Source organism: Lontra canadensis, unplaced genomic scaffold, assembly GCF_010015895.1.
Source record: "Lontra canadensis isolate GAN:19392208 unplaced genomic scaffold, GSC_riverotter_1.0 scaffold112, whole genome shotgun sequence".
Lineage (NCBI taxonomy): Eukaryota > Metazoa > Chordata > Mammalia > Carnivora > Mustelidae > Lontra > Lontra canadensis.
In genome coordinates this window covers 2,029,904-2,054,624 of record NW_022631106.1, presented here as the reverse complement: position 1 = coordinate 2,054,624, position 24,721 = coordinate 2,029,904, and the positions used below count along the sequence as shown (strand labels likewise).

The 24,721-nt window shown below is 41.1% G+C and overlaps 1 protein-coding gene across 1 annotated transcript in view; it reads left to right on the top strand.

The window, feature by feature from the left end:
• The window catches only part of AFF3 (AF4/FMR2 family member 3), a 525,952-nt gene that overhangs the window by 403,574 nt on the left and 97,657 nt on the right, over positions 1–24,721 (top strand). Inside the window, exon 10 of the mRNA XM_032840305.1 lies at positions 9,386–9,437. Coding sequence (XP_032696196.1) covers positions 9,386–9,437 — 52 coding nt within the window. The remainder of the gene's footprint in view (positions 1–9,385; positions 9,438–24,721) is intronic.

Genomic DNA, 24,721 nt, shown 5'->3' with positions numbered 1-24,721 from the left:
TAGCTTAAAGTGTATGTATTTGCTAGTGGTTCTCTTTTTTCATTCTAACAATTTAGCAGTTCAAATACATCTCCCAATTAGGGACTCTCCTGGCAATTAACTTATTAATAACAATGGCCACAAAAATGCAAAAACTGGTATCATGAACCGACAAACAAATCTTAACCTAGCAGACGTATGACCCTTCTAGGTTCAGCGCATTCTTACTGTCAAATGTAAACCATTAGTTAGCAAACAGAATAGGCAACCAGCTTACTAATTAATTGACAACCAATTAATATCCAAACATGGGCCATATATGCACATACCTCATTTCCCCTCTGGTTAGGTATACATTCCTCTTCAAATAGAATAAGTAAATAAATGCCCATCATTGGATCTGTGAAGCCGAGAGAACTTTATGTTCCCAGTCAGGGTCCTCTGACCTCTCTTCTGGTGTCTGCTTGGAAAAGGATCTTATTCTTTCATGCGGTGTACTTGAATTTACTCAGAAACTGAATCCTCTAATACCGAGAACATCAAGTTCAGAAACTAATTTTCTAGAAGTCCTTGTAACAAACAAGGATAGGAATTTTTAAACTGTCTTTGAGGAGAAAGCATTCCCTATTAAAGTGCTATTTCTAAAGCCTCAGTTGTTTTTTGAGAGAAATGATAGAGAGTACCTACGGCCCTCTTCTCCTGTAATGCTTTCTGGGGAAGCAATTTTAAAGTCTAATGTGTTCAGAGAATGCTCCTTTATAACTGTGGACTGCATTGCCCTAAAAGGAAAAGCTGGAGCATTTTCATATTTTCACTGTCACATGAACTGTACGTGGCACTTATATCCATCTGGGTGCTTTCCATCCATGGGATGTTCAAGGAAAACGGGCCCAGCATTCTATTTCTCACTTATAAAAATACACAACTTTAAAAAAAAAAAACCAAAACAGAAGATTTTAAATAACTTTTGTGAGATACATCTTTAGTATATGCAAGAGAAGTGGGTAAGAGGTGAGTCAGAGCAACAAGTGTTCAGAGTTCTCTTGTCCAGTCAGCATCTGACAGGTGTATTTGCAAGGGAACCCATTGTTCTGTTTTCCTAGGCCGTGGCTCCTAAACATTTTGCCCTAAGCATACCCCTCTCGTAGGCCATCTGCAACTCTGTGCAGTTTCCTGCCTTCCACATTTTCCGTGAAGCCAGAGTCTTCCATGTACATTGTGGAATGTCATGCCACATGTAATTAGCATCATCAGAATTAGAAGCAAAATGGGTCATTGAAACATTTGGAACATGGAACAAAATGGGCCTTTGGGATCCCAGTCTCCATGAAGGATCATTAGTGGGGGTACAAGTTTGCAATGATTCTGACCAAAGCCTTTCCTGTCTCCTTCCTCACCTCCTGCACATGCTAAGTTACTAGGATCTTTGCTGTCACAGACCTGTTCAGTGTACCCTGTTGGACAGGAAGCATTAGAGAAGATTGACATATGAAAGAAACAAACAGGGACTGAGGGCTGAGTGGGGATGGAAAAAACTTAAAACCTCCTGAAGATTTGAACACCCCTCACCTTCTAAAATAGTATGAGCCTGCATTGCCCAGTATAGGAGCCACTGGCCACATGGGCTAGTGAGCATTTGAAATATGTATATTATCATGTTGATATATGTTGGCGTAAATAAAACGTACTATTGAAGTTGGTTTTACCTATTTCTTTTTACCCTTTTTAACATGACTTTTAGAACTTTTTTTATTACCTTTTAAGCCCACCTTATACTTCTGTTGGATGGCTTGAATAATGGCTACTAATGCTTTTAGCTTAAGCAGCTGAGAGCGATCTTGAAAAGGGACACACTAAATATTTAATATCATCCACCAGCATACAAATTACTTATTGATGCCTAATGAATTATCCCAAAACTTAGTGGCTTCAAACAGCATTTATCACTCTACAGTTTCTGTCAGTCAGGAATCTGAGCATGGCTCACCTGGATCCTCTGGCTAAGAATCTCTCATAAGGCCACAAGGTGTGGATGGGTTATAGTCATCTCACGCCTTACCTGGGGAGAGACCCTCTTGTAGGCTCACTCATGTGGTTGTTGGCAAAATTCAGTTCATCCTGGATGTCTGGACTGAGTACCTTAGTTCCTCCTTGGCTGTTGGCCACAGGGCCCCCCTTCACCCCCGACCCCAGTTCCCTGCCATGGGAATTTCTACATAAGGCAGCTCACAACATGGCAGCCTTTTTCCATCCAAGCAGGCTCGCAAGAAGAGTAAAAGAGTATGCATGCCAGCAAGCAGGGGTCACCTAAACTTGCAAGTGACATCCTATCACTTTTGCCCTCCTCTGTTTACTAGAAGTCAGTCACTAGGTGCAGCCACACTCAGGAGAGGGGAGATCCAGGGGCATATCAGGAGGCAGGGTCACTGGGAGCATCTTAGAAGTTGCCTGCCACAGCCAGATAATTAGGGTCCAGTTAACATATTTGTCCACCACATAGTTGTTCTTTAATGTCATGTACTTACCCTGAGGGATCTAATGCGCTGCATTCATATTCGTTTGTTAACACATAAAGAAACTCTGAGATAATATATAAGAAGCTACAGCCGGGGGTGACTTTGGGGGATGAGAGCAGGAAGTATGAGGGTAGGAAGAAGGTCAGGAGGGAGGGAGACATTTCATTGTATATCTTATGCTATTTGGGGAATTCTGAACTATGTGTATGTATTATCAAAAAAAAAAAAAAACCATGAGAATAAGGGAAATAAACAACCTCCATTCCCACTCTGTGCTTGTCTGTCAGGATAGACATCCCTGACTTCATCTGGCTCCTGTAGGACTTGAAGCCCTTCAGGTACTCCCTCCTCCTTGCAGCTTTTCCTGAGCCCCCTGGTCTCCAGAACTCATCCCACCCCACACTCTAGTACCACTGACTATGTTTTTTAAATTATTATTATTAGTGTTGGTTTCCAGTTTCCTTTGATTGCTACTTATTCAATATTAATGTATTAGATATGAGTCCTATTGGGAAAGGCAGTTGCCTGATTGAGATTTTAAAGGCACAGATTCATCTTGTATCTCACCAGGTTTAACAGGTCTTCTAAACGAGGTTGGTTTTTTGTGAGAGTCTTAAATGGTAGGAAATGAGATGCTGGCCCCAGGGAAGACAGGCCTCTATAGAAGGTGGCAGGTGCACTCAGCTTGTAAGTGGGAGAAAAGGACCATGGGAACTTACTGTTCCTAAGAAAAAGGTCATAAACAGAAGAGCTACAGTGCACTTTCGTCCTCTGCCACAGGGTGAAGGTGGCAGAATCAGATTATTTGCCAATTTCATGAACAATCAGAACAGTCCCTGGAAGAGGAAGTCCAGGAAGGAGATATGTGTGAGCAAACACCATCTCCCTATGAACCACCATTGTTTAAAAAAAAAAAAAAATGTAGATATGACACCCTGATAGGAAAATATCGGAGTTGAAACTCCTAGGTCATCTAGACTGCCCCTTATTCTTACTCCTGATTTCTCTATTTGCTTCCAGACTGTTACTTCATTTGTGCATTGGCTGCACTAAATCACCAGCACCCCACTGTGATCCTATCCTAGCCTTCCTGCCTCCCAGTTGACTGGAATGGCATGAGCTAAACTCTTCTGAACAAATGCAGAGAGAAGAGTAGTTACCTGTTTGTGAAAATAAGCCTGGACAGACGGTAGCACTGACCCTCACAGAGCAGTGGACTTCAGACAGAATGAAAGGTGTTTTATAACTTCCTTCTCATGTTCCTAACAGTGGAGATGATGGCTTGGGGAGTACCAGCAGAGGGATGCACTTGCGAAACGAGTAGGCTATCCTGCACAGCTAATTGCTAGAGTAGATATTTGCATATATGAATATGTTTAATGGGGAGTCATAAACATTTGTCTTTGGCTTTAAATCTCAAATAGTTGGAGACAGTAGTAGCACCAGCTATAGAAGCAAATCTGAAAATCAGACGGCCCAATTAGAAGTCAGATTTTTTAAAAAGCTATTAAGATCAAGCAAAATGAAATGAACTTTAAAGGGCTAAAGGATTTAGATCTCTTAAGGGCCCCAAATGGCAAGTAATTCCAGGGAAATCCTATTAATTAAAAACCACTGCTCTGTGAAATGACTGCCATTACATTTGAAGGTAGTTAATGTGCCGGTTCGCGATACCTGTGAAGCAATACAGGAGCATGAGAAGCAGTTGGCCATCTGCTAGGGAGAGGCTACTCTTTATGCCCTGAGAAGTGTTGTACCTCGGAAACGTAAGGACTGGCAACAACGGAAATGTGTCTGTGGCCCAGTTTTTAAAATACCGCGTGTGGGCAAGTTACCATCCTCAGCTCTTAAAGCCGTGAGGGTCCTATTTCTCCCCTTCCTGAGCGCTACCGCAGAGACCAGGCAGCTGGGTTCTGTGAGAGTTGTGTGTGCCAGAGCTTCACAGTTTGGGGGCATTTTTTCAAATGCTCAAGTGGCAGTGCTGATCTGAATGTAGTATGTGAGGGAACCGTCCCTTGGACGGTGCGCCCGCTCCGCCCCCCGTTACCACGTGACTACAGGGCCACGCACACGCCCCCACCACCACGTGACTACAACAGTGCGTAAAGTGTGCGTGATGCCCGACTTCCCGCTGGTTTGGGGGCCGTGCTGCTGTTCACCCTTAACTACCTGAGGTAATACCCGGCAAACCTCAAAGGGAGCTGTCTGTGCTTGCTTCCCTCGTCAGGGCTCGGAAGCCACTGCGTCGCGCCCTCCCTTGGAAGCCGTCCACGCCAGTCCCCCTCCCTGCGTGAGAGCATGGGACCTTCAGCCCGCGGCTCAAAACCTCGGGACCTTTGCACCAGGTGCTCCCCGAGGCGTGTGATAACAATCCTGGGACGATCATTTTCAGAAACTGTTGTCTGACGCAGTTCCCGCGTGAAAAATAGGTAGAATCTTAATTACCGAATTGCATGTTTAAAAATCCTGCCTGCGGCCTCTCACGCCTCAGTGCTTGGTTTACCTGGCTCAGACTCCGTGGTAAGTCACCATCGGGCACGACCTTGGAGTGCTTCTGACAGCAGTGACAGCATGTCAGGTGTTCCAGGCACAGAGTCCCAGGTTCCTTGGCACCTCTGGCTGCATCTCGGCTCTCTGGTCTTACTTCAGAAAGTTCTGTTTTATTGTCTGTTTTGTTTCACATCCCCGTTGTCATCACTCTGTGGGTCCTACTAAGGGACTCGGGGCCATCTGGCTGGCCTTGGCCTTCAGGGCAGATCTTGTGCTCCGAGGCTGACGGGCATGGGTTGTGTCCACTGTAGCAGTAAGCCACCTCAGATCAATCAACCAGTGGCAGTTATAACATAAAATACATTACCCCATTCACAACCTCTGGAAAATCTCATCTTTTCTTTTCAGAATGTCCAGAAAGTGGAGCAAAGGGCTTAGATTTAAGGCGTTATTACAGGAACATCTTTTCTCCCAAATTGTTTCCCCATGCAAATTCCTTAAATGCCCTAAGGCTAAATTACCTTCTGAGATTAAAAAGAAGGAATATTAATAAAAATGAACCTTTACTGAATGCTTGCTCTGTTCCAGGTTTTGTGCTAAGCACTTTGTAATGATTGAGTAATGATTTCTCTGGAAGACCCATTGAGGCAGGTATCAGGTCACTCAGCTAGTTGAGTGGTAGAGGTAGGGATCATCCTGGGCAGTCTGACTGCAGAGTCTGAGCTCCGAGCACCACGGCCTGCCTGCTGCCGCAGCAGTGCCCAGCTGGAGGAATTGCGTGGGATTGAACAAGGTAACATGTAGAAAGTGCTCTTAGCCAGCCTGGCATGAACATCTGTTCAGCGCTCAGTACTGCTACTAATCAACAGTCTGGGCACCTGGGAGGGCTCCAAGGGGCTGAGAAGGGGAAGGAGAAGGAAACATGAAAGGGAGCAGCTCTGGTTGGGTGGGCATCACTGGCTGGAGGAAGGTCCGTTGGTGCTCAGATGTAGGGGTGTAGGGGTGCGGCAGGGTGCTCCCTGGAGCCAGCACGATCCCGAAGCACGTGCCCTACGCTGATGTACAGATGACCCATCCCAACTCTGCCTCCAGCCCTTCAGAGCATGGGAGACTTTGCCTTACTTTTTCAAAAATGGAGTTGGAGATACCCGCCTCTGCCCCTTGACATCACCAACACTTAATTTGGATTTTCTTCTACTTCTGGTTTAAACCTTTGTCTTTTGTTCTTGTTTAATATACCCATGCCAGTCTATTCCTTTCAGAAATAGATGATAAAATGTTCTCAAATGTATAAGATTGGATTTGGGGGCACAGTTGCCACAATGTGTTTACATGGAGCTGATCTCGGCTTCCTGTCTACCTGCCACTCTCCACACACTGATGTTTTTTTAGGATCTTGTGGGATTACAGCATTTTTCTTCTCCAACCATGCTTTGTTGTTCAGCTCTAACCTCAAATATCCACTTTGGCTCCTCCTCCTCAAGTGTGTTGGGCCAGACCTAAAGAACACATTGAATGTTGAGTCACGGAGGTTCCGCTGTGACCGTCAGAATAAAGCACAGGGGCTGGACGGTGTTCCTGAATGGCCTTGAGCGTCTGTTCCCTTGGTGCGTGACTGCTGGTGATTGGACACAGAATGGTGGTTACTGACTTCTCCGGGTCTGTGGCTGGGAGTGTTGGTGACAGCAGCGTCCCAGGACTGTTGTGGGATGTGTAGGAACTGTTGGACTTAGTGTTTCGGTGCCATTTCCTCCCATTCAAGATTTGGAAGTTTAATTGGATTCTAACTTCTTGGGAAGTCTCTCTTGAATGTGAGGTATTTTTACATTTGATCTTTTGTTTTTAGATCTCAGCCAGAAATATAATAAAGTCATTTTTTTTAATATAAAAAATTCACGAAGCAGTGTGGATCTCTGACTGCTTTTCTTCTGGAGACAATGGCAAATATAGAAATGACAAAGCTGAGGCCCAGAGGTGTGACCTACCCAGGATCGGGGATGTGAGAGACAGTATGAAATTCAAATGAACACCCAGTGATGTGTTTACATGCTTAGCACATGCTTAAAATAAACAAAAATAAGCTGTATTCTCTACCTTAGAACTTCACATACTGTTCTTACTGTTGTGGTTCCTTTCGGTGTTGCCAGCCTTGTGTGGTGACTGGTTTGCAGCCAAGCTGAGATCCCTTGCTTTGGGGCATGTTGGGGTTTCTTGCTCTGGTTGACAGTGGCCTTCAAGTCTGTGCATGCTATTGGCCATATAAAGATGAAACTTCTCAGTCACCCTTGACATGACCTCTATCCAACAACAAAAGGGTTGTTAACATTGATTGTTTGTGTCCTTACCCCTCCTTCTTCCCACCCACTGACAGGACCACCCACACTTGGAACACCCAGTGCTTGGCAGGGCAGTCCTCGAGATGAAACCAAATTGCAGCTGGCAGTTTACCCCTAAAGAGAGAGTGAGGGGTGGAGACAAGAAATGGTCCTGCTTCTCTGGGCTTTTTCATCAGAAAGGCATTTATGCCTTTTGGTAGGAAAATGGGCTTTGGGAAAGCACCCAGCCCAGCCAACAAACTGGTATTATATTCTGTGCCGTCACTGTGCTAGTCACTGGGGACTCGAGGACAAAGAAAACATAGTCCCCTTCCTAGAAGGTTCTTCCCAAACAATGCTGTAATAAATCACCACCATGTCTCTTCTCCTTGAAGCTAAGGGCAGGAGTTTGTGAGGTCAAAGGGAATGGAGGGTAACACCCAACAGAGACAAAGAGCAATTGGGGATATAGCTCTGCAGTCTTCACTGATGTTTTCTTGGTTTGCCTGTGGTTGAAATACTAAAAGAGTGATACTTCTCCATACTGGTAGAATAGCCATCACCTGTGAGGAAACACATCTGGTGTCCTAATGGTTATGGCTTAAATGATAACATCAGAAAATATCTCAACTGTGCTCTCTACGACAAATGCAAGAGTTTTTCTGCTTTACGAAAGAGGAGGTGACTTTATTCCCTAAACTTCTGGAATCTAAAGCAGGACTGGACCATGGAGATAGCCCAGCATAACCTGTCATTTTACAGCTCTGGCAACAGGACCGGGGTGAGGGCATTAAGTGATTTTCTCCAAACAAATGGTCGTTTGGGGCAAAACTGGGTCCATGTGCTGCCCTGGCAAATCTTTACCCCAAGTTCACCGCAAAAGTCACTGAAACTACTTATGAAAATATTCAGAGGAATATACTGATGATGGGCCTATAATTGGCTTTTAAAGAAATGAGACATATTTTAGGAGACAGTCTTTGGAAGGTGACTTCAAGGAGGATAGTGAGGTCTTTGAAGCACATGGGCTCAGTGGCCTTCACACTGATTCCTGGAGCCCTGGGGTCTGTCAGCAATGGACTCTTCCCCACCCCCACCCTCCACACAGCACCTCTGCCTGCATTCATTTGCACTGTAGAGTATCCTTCTGAGTGAGATTTCTTTTGAAATGAATTAATCTGAAAACTATTACCCTGTAAACAATTCAGCAGTGCTACTAAGAATACAATTGTATCATCTTCAGAAATAAGAGGGCTTCAATCTGAAGGGTTTGAAGAGGTGGGGGGGGGAGGTTGGGGGAACCAGGTGGTGGGTATTAGAGAGGGCACGGATTGCATGGAGCACTGGGTGTGGTACAAAAACAATGAATACTGTTATGCTGAAAATAAATTTAAAAAAAAGATTAAAAAAAAAAAGAAAGAAGAGGGCTTGATTTTCCGTTTGCATGTTTTTACTTTGGACTCTGTGGACCCAAAAGTATTCTTCCCCACCACCTCCACCATGGCAAATCTGACAGAGCCAGACGGCACTTGAGTGTTGCCTTCACAGAGTCTTTTCGGAAAGTTCTCTCCCATTTGGTCTTCCTCATCCAGCAGAGTCTTCGGGCAGATGTCTTCTCCAGATCTGTGACTGATGGAGACCTAAGCAGCTCCAGTTTATTGTGTTACTGCTGTCGGCAGAGTTCTACCTGCTCTCTCATTGTTTACCACGAATAATCATGGAGACATAGCGCAGGACCTGTCCTGCACCAAACATTGAACAAGTAACTGGAATTCAAACTTCACAGGCAAAAGCACCTGTTTGATTCTGTTAGTTTACAACCTCATATTCTCGAAGCAACCCATCTGATCCTATGAAGGACTGTTGTGAGGGGTTAATTGGCTTTACGGGGCAGTTTGTTATTTCCTAAGGACATCAGAAGAAAAGGCTTAAAAGGAAAGGGTTGTTTTTTTTTTTAATTAATCAGGAAATATACTTATTATTGCAACATTAATAAATGTATTTTGGTGCTTCAAAAAAAGATATTTTGGTGCTGAATTATTTTGAATTTGTTAAGTATCTATACTTCTTTGTTCCTTTTTTCAGAATGCTAGAAGATGACCTTAAGCTAAGTAGTGATGAAGAGGAGAATGAGCAGGTAAGATTTAGTTTTATGTTGCTGTCCTTCGAATGTGACACTGCGCCGCTGCCCCAGTGGGCTGTCCTGGGAGCTGACTGAATCATACACACTCGAAATTGTGGTGCTCTAGGATGCTGGGTGCTCTCTGGTAATTATAAGCTTCCATGCCATGGGACCAGTCCACTAAAATATCTTGGGCTTACTTTCCCTTAAAACTGTGATGCTGTGATTTTTGTGTCATTGAAGCCAACAATGGGAACTGACAAGGAAGCCAACTAGTATCGAACTTCAATATGAAATAGACCCTTTTTTTGTTTTCTTTTTCTTTTCTTTTTTTTTTTTTTTCTTCTTGGCAAAGCTCACTGGTCTTCTAGAGATCAAGCATGTGACCTAACCTTATCAGCATGCAATGGGCAAGCTGTAACATTAAATATTGAGAAGTCTTATACAGATATTATTAACATTGAGAAGAAGCAAACGTAGAGGTGAAACTTAAACAATGAATAAAAAATAATCATACTCTGAATAGGCTGTTTGTCTCAGATGATAAATGTGCTTAAAGTGTTCTCCCGGTGGTGTTGATTTACAAGCTTGAGACATCAGTCAGAGATTTATAAATACTACTCTGATCAGTCAGTTAAGGTACAAAAATATCCACATAACATTCATCACTTTCAACTTCTGCATTGCAGGAAATGTTTGTGTTTTAAAGCAAGTTTGAAAACACAAAAGATAGATTTTCCTCTTCTTCTGTTTCCTTTTTCTTATTATCTATATGGTATTTTGTCAAGTTTGGACAAATGTGGCAGGTATAAAGACAATCCAGAGAGGTTTTTCCAGAAGTTATTTTTACATGCAATAGGAGACAGTATGTGGTTGGTCCTGGAATCGTGAATTTTATACAAAGGAGTCATGGAATGCTACACGGGCAATTCACCTGCCTAGCCATGCAAATGCACATAGTGTACAAAGTGTGCAGAGGTGAAATAAGTCAAAGGAACATTTCCAGGGAGAGCATCTAAGCAGAATGTGGCTGTAAGGTCACAGAGGCGTTTGTTCACCTTGGGGAAGAAGGTGAGGCCCCAAAGAAGGGCCTGGGTGTGAAAGAGAGCTCACATTGAAGCTAGAGTAGCAGCCAAGTGAAGAAAGGTTAACTGATCAAGAAAAGCTGCTCATGCTTCAGGTTTTGTAGAAACTGATGACTTTGTTTTTAGGTATGCACGCTAGGACCATCAGATAGCCATAACACAGCAATCTTGGCAGAGCTGATGATGACTTCACTCCTAATTTTGGTTCCTCATCTATGTAACTATCAGCCAATCATGTCTTCGTGGATTTCCCAGTGACAGTTTCAGATACATATATTGTGGATTAAGTCATATCAGATGTGTAGGCTGTGTATCCTTTAGATTAGAAAGGAGATTCATAAAGCATTGCATTCAGCAAGCTTTCTTAATTTGGGAAGAATTTTCCAGAGTTATTTCCAGGAAGTATTTCCACTGAAAACTCAATTTAAAAAAAAAAATTAGGTATCAAGGATGAACTAGACACGCTCTCTAAGGTAGTAAGAACTTTAAGTTGAATCATTTAGCTTTATTAGCTACTGCTTTTTAATCTGTGACCATGGATAGTGAATGTTATATTGCGAATATACAGGTTAAATCCTTTATTCTTACATTTTGTCCCTATGTGCGTACACCTTTCCACCATTTGCAATGAGAGCAGCTGATAGAATGAATGATTTTTATGCAGTAGTATAATTAAGACTCCAGACAGTGGTTTGTATATGGTAGTTTAAGTGATTGCTCTAACATTAATTATATTAAGTTATCCTGCTTTGGCCTATAATTATAGCCTGGTCTAATCACAAAATCATAATTTCTATGCTTTTAAAAAAGACTAATGATATGGTATTTTTTTCCTCCAAGACCAAAATATGATTGTTCCCCTGAAGAGTAGAGCACGTGCACACACACACGTGTGCGCGCAGACACACATGCACACACACACACACACACACACATTTCTCTGGCATTGAGAGATAATTAAATGTTTCACATAAATGATTTTGCTAGATATCATCAGAGTTTATCCGTTAACCCAAAATCTTTCAAAAATGTATTGTACATTTCCCTGTCTCAATAAACAGAGCATACTAAATTCCTTTGCCTTCTACATGACATCTGGCTGTCCTTGTGAATATTGGTCACTTGCTGTGACAAAAAGATACCCACAAGAGTTTCACGTTGCCATGCCTGTTTGCCTTTCCTCCAGTCGCCTCAGACTCACAGCATTTGAACACTCTATCTAATGCTTCCTTTATCCTCATTGACTTTGCACTCTCAAGAATGAAGAGACAGGCTAGTTTAGTCAGTGAGCCCAGGCTCAGCAGCCCTCTTCCTGGGTTCAAATCCCTGCTCTGCTGGTGACCCAGTAGCTTTGCAGCCCTGGCCCAGTCCCCAAGATGTTCTCTACTCCAGAGTCACCATTTGTAAAATGGGAATTAATGTTAGATCCCAAAGCCTGCCACTTCCTTGGAACCTGGGCTCACCTGTTATCTTCATGTTACTGGATCCAGTAGGCTTTTGATTTTTTGCTTTTAGGCAACTGAGAACTGAATATACCATACACAGAGAAAAGTACATATAACCTAAGAATACAATGTGATAAATACTCATAAACCACACACACACCCATGTAATCAGCACTCAGATCGAGATAAAGACACAGCCAGCCTCTCAGGTCTCCCACATCCCCATCCAGTCACTACCCTCCAGAAGAATAACCACTCCTATTTTTCTAACACCATAGAGTAATTTTGCTTGTTTTTGAACTTTATATCAATGGAATCACACAGCGTGTGCTCTTTTTCCTTGGCTTCTTTCACTCAGTATTATGTTTGTGAGACTCATCCATGTTGCATGTAATCAAAGGGTGTTCATTTTCATTGCTCTGTCATATTTCTTCATGTGTATATACCTTAATTTACTTAACCCATTCTACTCCTGGTGGGCACAAAGGCATTTAGGGCTATTAGAATAGTACTGCCATTGATATTCTTGAGCAGGTTTTTTGGTGAGCATGTGGGAACATTTCTAATAGGTCTATGCCCAAGAGTAGAAATCAGGGCCAGGAGAGTATATGCGTGTTCCAGCTGAGTAGCTCATCTCAAACCTTTATTCAAAGCAGTTTCACCAACTGACACTCCCATCAGGAGTGTAAGAGAATTGCAGTTGCTCACATCCTCACATTTGTCTTTTTATGGTGGTGAGCAATATTGTTCAGAAAGTTCCTTTTTTTGTACTGTCTTTGGTTTTAAAAGAAGGGCATTAGTGTTTCCTGCACTTGTTTCTTCTTGAAGACATTATATAAAGTTAATGTTACTTTTCCTTTAAACACCTGTCAGATTTCTCCAGTGAAACCACATGGGGCTGGAGACTTTTAACACAAATTCTATTTTCTGAATAGTTAAAGGGCTCTTCAGGTTATTTCACATTGGGTAGGTTATGGCAACATGTGCTCTTTAAGTAATTCATTTATCATGTCATTTAAGTTTTCATATTTATGTGTAGAAAATTCTATTCTTTTATTGTTCCTTCAATGTCTGGGTCTATGGTGGTATCCCATTTTATCTTGAAACTGATCTTATTTTTGTCTTCGTCATCTTGCCAGAGGTTTTTCAATTTCATTGATCTTTTCAAAAAAACAATTTTTTTGTTTCATTGATATTCTCTATCAGTTTTTCTGTTTTGATTTTATTGATTTCTTAACTTTATTATTTCCCTCCTTCTGTTGCTTTGGATTCATTTGGCTCTTCTTATTCTGGATTCTTGAGAGACCTTAGATTACTGAGTTGAGACTCATTCTCTTTTGTAGTATAAGCATTTAGTGTTATACATTTCCCTTTCAGCACACTGTAGCTGCATCCCACAGATTTTGATATGTTTTATTTTCATTGTCCTTCAGTTCAGTGAGACTTCTCCTTTGATATATGGATTATTTAGAAGTGGGTTGTTTCATTTCCAAATGTTTGGAGATTTCCTATAATCTTACTTATTGATTTCTAGTTTGATTCCATTGTGATCAAAGAACACATTCTGTATGATATCAATTCTTGGAAATTTACTAAGTATTTCTTATGGTCCAAGATCTGGTCTATGTTGGGATATGTCTTATGGGCACTTGAAAGAATATGGATTCTTCTGTGGTTGGGTGGAGTGTTCTATAAATGTCACTCAAATCCTGTTGGTTGATGTTATTGAGCTCTTCTAGATCCTTTCTGACTTTCTCTCTAGTTTATCAATTGTTGGGAGAGGAATGTTGAGGTCTCCAGCTATAATTGTGGATTTGTCTGTTGCTCCTTTCCATTCTGTCTGTTTTTGCTTCATATATTTTATAGTTCTGTTATTTGGTACGTAACATTTAGGATTGCTGTGTCTTCTTGCTAGAGTGACTTTTTATGGTTCTATAATGTTCCACTCCATCTCTGGTAATTTTCTTTGGTCTGAGGTCTACTTTATCTGATACTGATAAAGCCACTGCTGCATTCTTTTGACTGATATTTACATAATGTAACTTTTTCCATTCTTTTACATTCAGCCCACCTATACTGTTGTATTTGAAGTGAGTTTTTTACAGGTACTATATGGTTGTGGTATTTTTTTATCTATTTTGCCAATCTCTGTCTTTAATTGATGTATTTAGAACATTTGCATTTAATGTAATTACTGATAGATTAATGCTTAAGTCTGTCACTTTATTTTTGCTTTTCTGTCACTTTCCCTTTCTTTCTGTTTTCATTTTTTTGTTTTCTTTTCCCTGACTTCCTATAGGTTTCTTGAACTTTCTGCAGAATTCTTTTTTTATTTATCTATCATGTGTTTAGTATATCTCTTTGCATAGTTTTTCAAATGGCTATTCTAGGAATTACATTATATATATATAACTTATTAACAGTTCATTAGTGATAGCATTTTACAGGTTTTCTCCCTCAGTATTCTCCATCACAGAACTGATAATATGTGGATAATGGAGGATTTTGTTTTCTACCTTTCTGACTTTTTGAGTAAGCAACCTGAATCTTATTCTGTATCTTATTCATCCTAGTGCGTACCCTGGCTGACTGGCATCCAATAGGAAAGTCTCATCTTCCTATAACCAGATCCACACAAGTACCTTTATCTTCACTCATCCACTCCTTTACTCCTATTACATGAGAACACTGCTTTCTTTTTATCAAATCTGTCCCATTTCCTCTCAGTTACTTGAGGCCTTGTTTTTTTTTTTACTCCTTTCTGCCCCACTGCCCCATCAGAACTATGAATTGGGTTACAAGTAACCTCCACAGAGCCAAACATACTGGGCTCTTCTCAGTCTCTTGTCTTACCAGAAGACTTACCACATTAAACTATTGATCACCCCACTTTTCTTGAGGTGCCTAACACTAAACTCCTGGTTTGCTTCCTGTCCTTCTGACTGTTTCTTCTTAGACTGCTTTGCTGGCTGCTTCTCCTCTGCCCAAGTTTAAATATTGTAGTCTCTCAGCATTTATTCATGATTGCTGTTTTCCACTTCCTTTCTTTCTCTCCCTCCTTTCCTCTTTCTCTCTCTCTCTCTCTTTAGGTGATCTCATCCATTCCCATGACCTTCATTTTTCATATGCTTACAATTTCTAAAGTGATATCCTCTCTTCTGAACTGCAGACCTTCTTGACTTTTCCACTTGGATGTGTCACAAGCATTTCAAATTCAATTTGTGCCGAACTGAACTTCTGTTCTTTGACACCCCTTACCCACCTACACACAAATATATTCTTCTTGTGATTGTTTCCATTTCTAAAAGTAGCCCTGCCAGACACCCAGTTGTTCAAGCCTAGAAACACCAGGCTCATCCTTGACAACTCCCTGTTCCTCACTTAAATGTTAATTTTATCTCTAATGCCTATAAATTCAGCCTCCAAAATTAAATACTAGCTTTCCCTTTTCTTTCCATCCTGGCGAGTCTAAACCAATGTAGTAGACACTAGCATATTTCTATTCTTCCTCTCTATAATGCAACCTCCCCACAGTGATCTTTTAAAAATATAAATCAGATCAACTCATTCCTTGGTCTAAAACCTTAAATAAGTTTTCTGTTTCACTTGAGAAAATCCAGAGCCCATAGCGTGACTAACACTACCCTAGACTAAGTCCAGCTTCACCTACTTCTTTCTCTTCACTTCACATTGAGCTCATTCATGGCACGTTAGCCAGATGGGCCTTCTTTCATCTCCTATAACAAGCCACACTCAGCTGCCTCAGGGCCTCCAGAGGCCTCTCCTTCCTTTTTCAGTCTGACCAACACCACCTCATCCTGAGGTGTAACATAACTTTCACTTTCTCAGGGGGCCTCCCCATTATCTACATTGGACCTCCCAGTTAGTCCTTCTCCCAGTTATCTCAACCTTTCTTCTTAAGTCTCATCATAATTTTAGTTATGTGCCATGTTTACTTCTTAAAATATCTGTCTCTACCAATGAGATTAAAAGTTTCCTGAGGGCAGGGACTGTGTCTGGCATAGCAGTAGTGCAAAATACTTGCTGAATGGATACATGAATACATGTATAATGTTGAGCTGAATTGACCGTATTTCCTGCTTCTTTTTTCCAGTATCAAAGATGACTTTTGCTCTACCTTTATTCTTTTACTGAACGCTGTGTTTTTTTTCAGATTAATACTGTCCAAAGATCAAAGGTGTTGACAGAGAAGACAAAAACATAAGACCTAAAATCTTCAGGTGGCTGTAGACTAATGTACAAATAATCTACCTATTTAGGAGGAAAGGTCTAGCCCATCTCCATGGAAATGTCTATAGCCACTTCTTAAATATGCTTACCGCCACGCCATGTTGAATTTACAAATGTTCAGAATTCATCTCAAACAGAAGCCTCTGAAACTAAAAGAATGGGTTTCTCTACACCCTTCCCTTTCAAGGGGAGCAGAATTTGACATCTGGAGCTGAGATTGTGACAAAGTTCACCTAGACAATTTGGGGATATAATTAAAATGGAAGCATATTCCTATGCTCGCTCTTACAATTTTCATACTTGATGAGGTTCAAAAAGGGACTAGGATAAATAATATGAGAATCCATTTTCTTGTTTAGGTAAATGAAAGATACTGATAGGGTGGTAATTTATTTAGATCCCCTTTTCTGTAACTCTTGGCTCTAACATTCCAAAGGCCAATGTTATTATGTAAGAATGCAAAGAAATTAGAAGATTTAAGACAAAATTATTCCTGAAGTCTCAAGTACTAAAGGAATTTTTTTAATGGACTTGAGAGATTAATTATATTTCATGTTTCCCAGTTTGGTAAAAAGAGGAGCTCTGCCTCTCAAGTCAGGGAATGCTTGGGAAGTCAGACACAGTGAATATCTAGATGAAATTATTATAGCTAAGGCTTGAGGAGAAGAACAGATGATTAAGACTTTCAGCAAGGAGCAGTGGAGAGAATGTCAACTGCAGACAGTGTTTCAGAGATGACAAATATATAAGCTCAGGGAGAGTAAAGAAGCAGGGATCCAAATTGAATGGCTACATAGGTGCCTGCAGCTTCTAGTAATTACATTATCCGCACATTTCAGGCAGTCTTTTCATTTTAATTATATAACTGCATTTTTCCTCTTTAAATGAGCATGGTTTATCCACTCAAACTGACAATTTTAATTTTACAGGCACCGATCATTGGATATAATCTGTAGAGGGAAATTTTCCTACTGGTGTAATTTACATCTTGCAATGAACAAAAGTTACCTTTTAATCCCCAATCAATATTTGGAGAGCACATGATTAATTTAATAGATATCTAGGTAGTTAACATAAATCTCCAAGTTAAAGAGCCAGTTCTTTTTTTATTTTTAAAGTACTAATTGTGTCTCTCAAAGAGAATCCCGGCCTCCTCAGAATGAATCTAAAACCTTGTTGCATCGAGATGTCAAGATTATAGGTGCTATTGCTCCGAGCACTGAATTACAGTTCTCATTGCTTTTTGTCACCTTTGGTTTCTAATGGGGAGGCACAGAAACATTCCCACTCAATTCTCTGCTTTTTACCATAGAGGCCACTGGGTAACTCACATCAGTGTGGGGTGTAATGTTGAAAGCAGATTACCAGTCGTCGTAAGAGGTGCTGTTCATTTTTTCCCTTGTTACTTTTTAATATGACAATTGCATAACAGAAAGCAGAGCTTTCAAAAAGAACCTCTGAAGCCATTGGCAGTGCACGTGTATCAGTGACCAAATGAATTAGCTAAATGATATGCAGACGTGGAATAAAAACCCAGGAGGTTTGTGCAGCCCTGCTCCACTTCCCTGGGTGCATTTTTCTTCTCAGGACCAGCTTGGTTGATGCCGGAGTTCCTGGCCTGTGAAAATTTATTACCCACAGAGTCAATCTGCATTCAGGCAGCCAAGTCTGAATAAATAGAGTCATTGTGCTTGTCTGGGATTTGTGGCCAGAGTTCATCCAGTCAGCTTGACATTCACATCCCAGGAGATTCATAAAAGCCAACACCCTGGTATGTGCTCTTGAATCCTGCCAAACTTGTGTAGAATTATATAAACAGGAGTTGAAGCAGTAATCAAGACCAGGTTTGAGGGGCAGGGCTCCAAAATCAAATTTCTCCTACATTAGAAATGAACTGTGTTGTAGATGTTATTTGTAGTCAAACAAGAGCTAAAAAGTTTTCACATAAGAGTCATTCTGAGAGTCATCTTGAATGCCTACTAAGTGCCAAACATCAAATAAGACACATTAGCGATATTCATTATGGTAATGTAACTTCAGACATTTAAGGTAAATTTTAAATGGCAGGAAAAATGCTGCCCTCAGCGTACAAAAAGAAGCATATATTACATATATTAAAGTTATAGCAAAATAGAAAAAAAGAAAGAGTAGCTTATATTTGTTTTTATGTTTAGTCTTGCATTAATGTTATCCCTAAGCTAAATATCCAATTTAATCATATTGATGAGTTGGTTTCTTTTTAATATAGAGACTCAAATTGAAAAATACTGCCTGTCAGGCCTTTGTCATGTGTATGAAGTAAGCACCTATTTGAAACTTCTGTCTCAGCGGAAACTCAGATGTGTAGCAGGACGTTTTTATTTGGATAAGAGTCCTAAAACTTAGTTAAGTAATCATAATACATCAATAAAATTTTAGTGTCACCAAAAGCAAATGCAAAATTCTCTTAGTATAGCCAATTTTATTAAATCATGCCACTTTTCATATGCATTTGTGCAAAGCATGAGCATAAGTAGATGACCAAAAATGTAATGGCCTTTGTTTCATGTTAATGAATAATAATTTCCTAAATTGAAATTATCCGCCAACTTAAATGTCACTGAGCAAGATGTACAAAGGCCCACAACCCTGTTTCCTAAAATGTTTCCTCAGACCTCTTCTGAGGACCCGATTGAGATTTATGTAGGTTTAGTTGTGCCAAACCAGCCTGGACCATAGGATGTGACTAGTTTTGGTTGGAAGACCCTGAACAAAATCTGGGAAATGAGAAAATTATATAAAAATTAAAAGATGATCCATTAAATTTGGGCAACCATACAATTAACACAAAAACCTCGAATCATTGCTTTTTTTAAGTTCAAGAATTCATAGAGGAGATACACTCTTGAAACTAAGCTAAGTTTTTGTTAATGGTGGGTACCAACAAAATAGATTCTCCATTTGGAGAACAGAAGAAAGGCCATGCATCAAGAGTTGATAGGCAGGCTCTTCTCAAATTCAGCTGCCAGCAGAGCTCCTGGTTGGCAGAGGAAGTGGAATTCTCCCACCAGAGGACAAAGCTATTTAACTCAGAGGAATAGTCCTTTGTCCTGTGACTTTAATGGTTTTTATCTTCAGTAGCTTCTTCAGAAGTGTAACCATTCAAAGAGTGGATGCTCCTTTGAGTATACGCTATCACTCAGATCCAGGCTTCAGTGGTTTCATTTAGTGAGGGTTTACCTAGTCACTCAGGTGTTTGGTCCAGATATGCACTTGGAAAGTTTTATTTTTGTTTGTATTTTTCCAAATCTTCTCCGAGTGGGACTGGTTATCTCATAGCACAGCTTTTCTCAGGAGACTGTCAGCCTGTTGTTTCTACATGGAGCATAATCATTTGTGTAATTCAACGCCCCTTGGCACTTGCCAGTTCCATCCTGACCAGATTTGCAGCCAACAGGTTGAGCTGAGTCAAAGAAGACCATCTTTAAGAAGCAGACCAAACAGTTCCCAAAATGTCAGGCCATCAGACAGTCCTCTCCACACTCCACACAGAAAAGTGCAAATTAGATAGACTGTCTCTCTGGGGAGGTCAATTCAACAATATGTCTCTGGATATCACTTTTTTCAACTTGGGATTCATTCTTAAAAGTCCAGAGCCATTCAAGGAAGAGTATGTGATTACTACATCTTACATGTGAAAACACTTTCACATATAAACCCTGAGGCAGTGGTTTTTTGAGAGGTGAAAATGCCAATACTATTAAGAACACAGAATCAATTTAACTTTATTTTATGTTAAAAAAAAATTGGTTTGCAAAGCACAATTATGACTCTTTCTTAACCATTACAAACCTATTTTTACCTTCAAATATTGCTATTTTGTCTGAGTAAAGTAACTTAAAGTAACTTGAACACTTAAAGTCGTTTAAGTGAATCATAAAGCCAGACTTAAGATGTTGGTTGTTCAAACATAGGTTGCATTACAACAAAACTATCAAAACATTTGTGTAACCCTCATCTTTATACAATAACAAAGTCACGTTTATATTCCACACAACTTGGGCCCCAGTTGCATTCATAATAATCAAACACCTACCAAGGCTGGTAGAAAGTGAATAGGCCTCCACCAAAGCACTGTGTTGAGGTAGCATACGGATTTTGTTGAAAGCTTTAAAAAGCATTTGGCAAATGCAACAAAGTAGGAAGTGACTGAACCTAGCATCTACCTGTTATGCCAAAGATGAGAGTTGTTAACAGGCCATCACCTTCTTGGCCATGCTCGAGGTCTGGCCTGAACTGAAATTGCTCTGTGGGATGAGTTCTAGGAAGCTTGCCCCTGTGTGTCTTAGCATCCACTCCGCATCCCACCAGTGCTCTCTACACTGAGAGTGGCAGAATTCCAAATTTCTCCTGCCCCCTTCCCTTCACCCTCTGCCAGAAATTGTCCAAGGTGAGGCAGAGGCAGGGCTGGGGTGCTCTCTGGTACATTGATGGCTTGGTTCCATTACTTACCAGCTCTGTGACTATACGCAAGTCAAACTTACCGAACCCCTGTTTCAGTATCTTAAGGTAACTCAGCAAAAATACCAAAGTAGATTAATAGAAAACATTTTATATTAACATAAGTATGTATTACTGTAAAGCTGTTAAAGTACACATTTTAACATCCTCTCCTCTCCCTTCTGCCTGGACCCTTCTCCCCAGGAATGTTCTTTATTTGTGCTGCTGGAAATTTTTTAATGCCTATTTAGTAATAAAAGGAGAGGAGTACAGGAAGAAGCCAGGAAAATTGATTTATATCAGAAAAGGCAAGAAGCTGATTATAGAAAAATAGATATGGAAGGTAGGAGGATTCGGAAAGGGGGAGAAGGTCTGGAGTTTTAGGGGAGAGAGTGAGGAATAGGGAAGGAGGCAGAGAAAGAAGAAGAGAGACAGGGCCACTGCCTATACTATCAGTTAGACCTTGTACCAAGTGTTGTTCAATAAAGTAACTGGTGCTCATTTCCATACCTTAAGGAACTTGCGTCTAGCCTCCCTAAGTCTAGCCCTTTATGAGGTAAGTGTCCAGCTGGCTAGGCTGCAGCTACTTGCCACGGGACAGCAATGCCACATCACTGGAAGCATAAGTTGTTCCTTTGACCTGACTTGGGGCTGGATATCACTTAGCTTACTTCTGCAGCCACCCCCCAACATCGTACTGAATGCTAATAGCTTCATACATGACCATGGCTCTTCCTACCATTATTCCTGCACTTCACAGTGACCTCTTATCACTCCCACACCAGCCTCCCTACCCCACAGACTTCCTCTAGGATACTGCTGGGACCCTCTGACCTATGATGTTGCCCTTGTCGCAGTCAGTATGGCCCACTGTCTACGGTTGTATCTCCCAGGCCCTAAATGTAACCCCAGCCTCCTGACATCAGGAGTCTGATGTCAGTCACAGTGGACGGGAATAGCCCCCATGGCATGTGCTCACATTGTCCCCACACCTTTCCCTTCTTTTTCCTAACTCCTAGTGGCTGTCCCTCAATTTTCATTTGTGAAGGCAAAAGTCTCCAGGACGTAGAGGCAGGAGCTGGTCATCCTGCACAGCAGATGTCACAAATGGTTCATTGTTTATCTCCAGTGAGTAGAATGTCTGGGAAATGCTCAGTGAAAAAAAGCATGTCTCTCTTAATCCCTCTCTGAAGATCTGAATGGCCAAATTAGGACTGTCCTTCACAGTCTGACCTCAAACAAGCCCCCAGATCTGTCAGCTAGTTCAAGAAGCCAAATTATGAGATATCATTATATAGGCAGACTTTATCTGGTATTGTCAACCACAATCAGCATTTACCATGGGGATATAATAGGTGCTCAATAAATACTTGTTACTGTCTTTATGGAATTTATGGTAGACGTAAACAAATCTAAGCAATCCAGTGTGGTAGAAAAAACTAACCATCCATTCTCCAAAGAGGAAAGTGTACTCTAGCTTTTCAGGAAAGTGAAATAAAGAATATACAGCAAAGAAAAAAAATGTATTTCAACAAATCTTTTAGATTGCTGCTATGGCAAATAGTGGCAATATAGCATCCCCATTAAGTTACTCACATCCTGCCTGTGAATTCCACTGCAAGTGTTGTGAGCCTCCAGTAAGCCCTTTCCTGTGAGGGGCAATGGGCTCGGGTTTCCACCTTCAGTGATCCTCAGGGAACTGGAGGAGCCACGATTAGAATTCCCATGAAGCAGATGGCAAACTCCTCAAGAAAGAAAAGAACCTAGTGCTAATACATGCTCTGGGCTAAGAGTTCCGAGAGAGGAAGAGCAACAAAAGCCTTGGTCAAGGAGCGCTTATAAAAAGGATGAAATGGACCTCATATTGGGCAGAATCTAAATAAAAGGAGGAGTGGCTGGGAAGAGAACGGGAAAATGATAGAAACATTGGCTTGACTTAAAGAAACAAGAATGCAAGTAATTTGCCGCTGCTGACCCCATTCCACAGTTTGCTTTCTTTATTGACAAGCTCCTAACCCCCTGAAATTCTGTCTTCTTGTCCTGATCTTATTTATATTTGTGCAAAACTGTCTTAATTAGAGCAGCCATACAACCCAGCGTGGCCAGAAAAGCAAGGTTTTCTCCTGCTGCCCCTGACTCCCATCTGGGTAGCATCCCCTTTCATTCTCCAAAATGTTCATATTTGGATCGTCAATTACATCATCATCCGTGACTCTGCCTGACCCCTGCAGAGAACAGGATAAGGTCAAAGTCTACTGAACAAACTGCCTCCTAGACAGCATTTCTAGGAATCTGAAAATGCACAGGACTCGTTGTTGTTACAGAGGAAAAACTGAAGAGCTTCTAATAATAGTAAATACAATTATTATTCTAATGTTGGATAACATTAAAACTTGGATAATAATAAAAACTGAAAAACTGAAGAGGTTATAATAATATATATAATAATTAAAATAATATATAATATTACTATTCATATTTGTCTTGCAAATATTACTAAGTGGGTTGAAAACAACAAATGGAAGCTCATAACATAAAAAGTTAAGAGACTGATCAGCTAGGACTAAAATGAAAAGCAACAGCATAAAAGTTAAGTTAATGACACATAAGTTGTGTCAAGAGATGTAGAAGGAAATTAAGCAATGAAATAAATTAATACAGGTCTCAGCTTGCAGAAAAATGGCAAGAAAAAAGTAAGGCCTTAACAGAGTTCCTGTAAAGATACATGAATCCAGTGTAAATTTCACAGCATGCTTCAGTAGCAGCAAAACACAGAAGAACAAAGATTCGCTGTTGATAGTGTTTTTTCGAGTAGTTGAACGTGGATACAAAGTCCTAACACAGGTGAAGCCAAATGATTAAAATCGCTGCGTGCAGGGGCACCTGGGTGCGTCAGTCAGTTAAGCATCTGCCTTAGGCTCAGGTCATGATCTCAGGGTCCTAGGATCAAGCCCCACATCTGGCTCCTGCTCAGCAGGGAGTCCGCTTCTCCCTCTCCCACTCCCCCTGCTTGTATTCCCTCTCTTGCTCTCTCTCTCTCTCTGTCAAATAGATTAAAAAAAAAAAAAAAAACTTGAAAAAAATCGCTGCTTACAGAGGTACCCACTTTACTGTCAGTATAATAAACCTGATACTGTTCACAGAAAAGATAGAAATTAGTCACATATGGAGAAATAAAGATGGGTTCTAACCACTTGAATCCTGAATCTACTTCTCTGAGAAGGATAGACTGTAGATCCAGAAAATTCAGTCATATATCTCCTTTTTGTCACCATTATTTGCCCAAACTCTATTGGCACTTTGTGCTTTACTGGCATTTAATAGCTTCAGTCTCCTGTGTGTATCCAACGATCTCCTCAACCTCTCCACTTAAACATCCCAAAAGCAACTTGAACTTCACACACCCAAAATTAAAGTCTACCTTTGCCTCTGCTCCTGTACCAGTCCTGTGTGCCCCAATCAGTGGCTCTTCATGCTTGCCAGGTACTCAAGCCAGAAGCCGGCTCATTCCTGACCCTCACCTGGTCTGCCACATCCCATCCATCACCGGTTCCCTCAATTCTGCCTCCAGAATATAATACAGACTCTCTCCATCTCCAGTGCTACCATGCACTTCCTTTCCCTACATTGTTGCAACAACCTCAGTCATTATCCCTTCCCTCTGAAATCCATTCACCACATCGAAGCCAGAGTGATATCTGAAAAAACGTCAGTTATATTGCCTCACTCCCTACTCTTTTCTTTTCAATTATAGATTCACCATAAGAGGCAAAGAATGTACAGGCAGGTCCCGTACATCCTTCACCCAACTTCCCATAATATAAATCCTTCAATGACTTCTTATTGCCCTGTGGATAATATCCAAAATCCTTATTCTGACCTCCAGAGCCCTTGAGATCTGCCCCTGCCCCCACTGTTCACTGAGCTCCCCCACAGTGTCCTTTCTATAGTTCTTCAGTTGAGCAAGGATCTAGGCCTACCTCAGGCCTTTGCTCCCAAACTGTCTTCATTGCCTGGACCCTTCCTTCCCCACTCATTC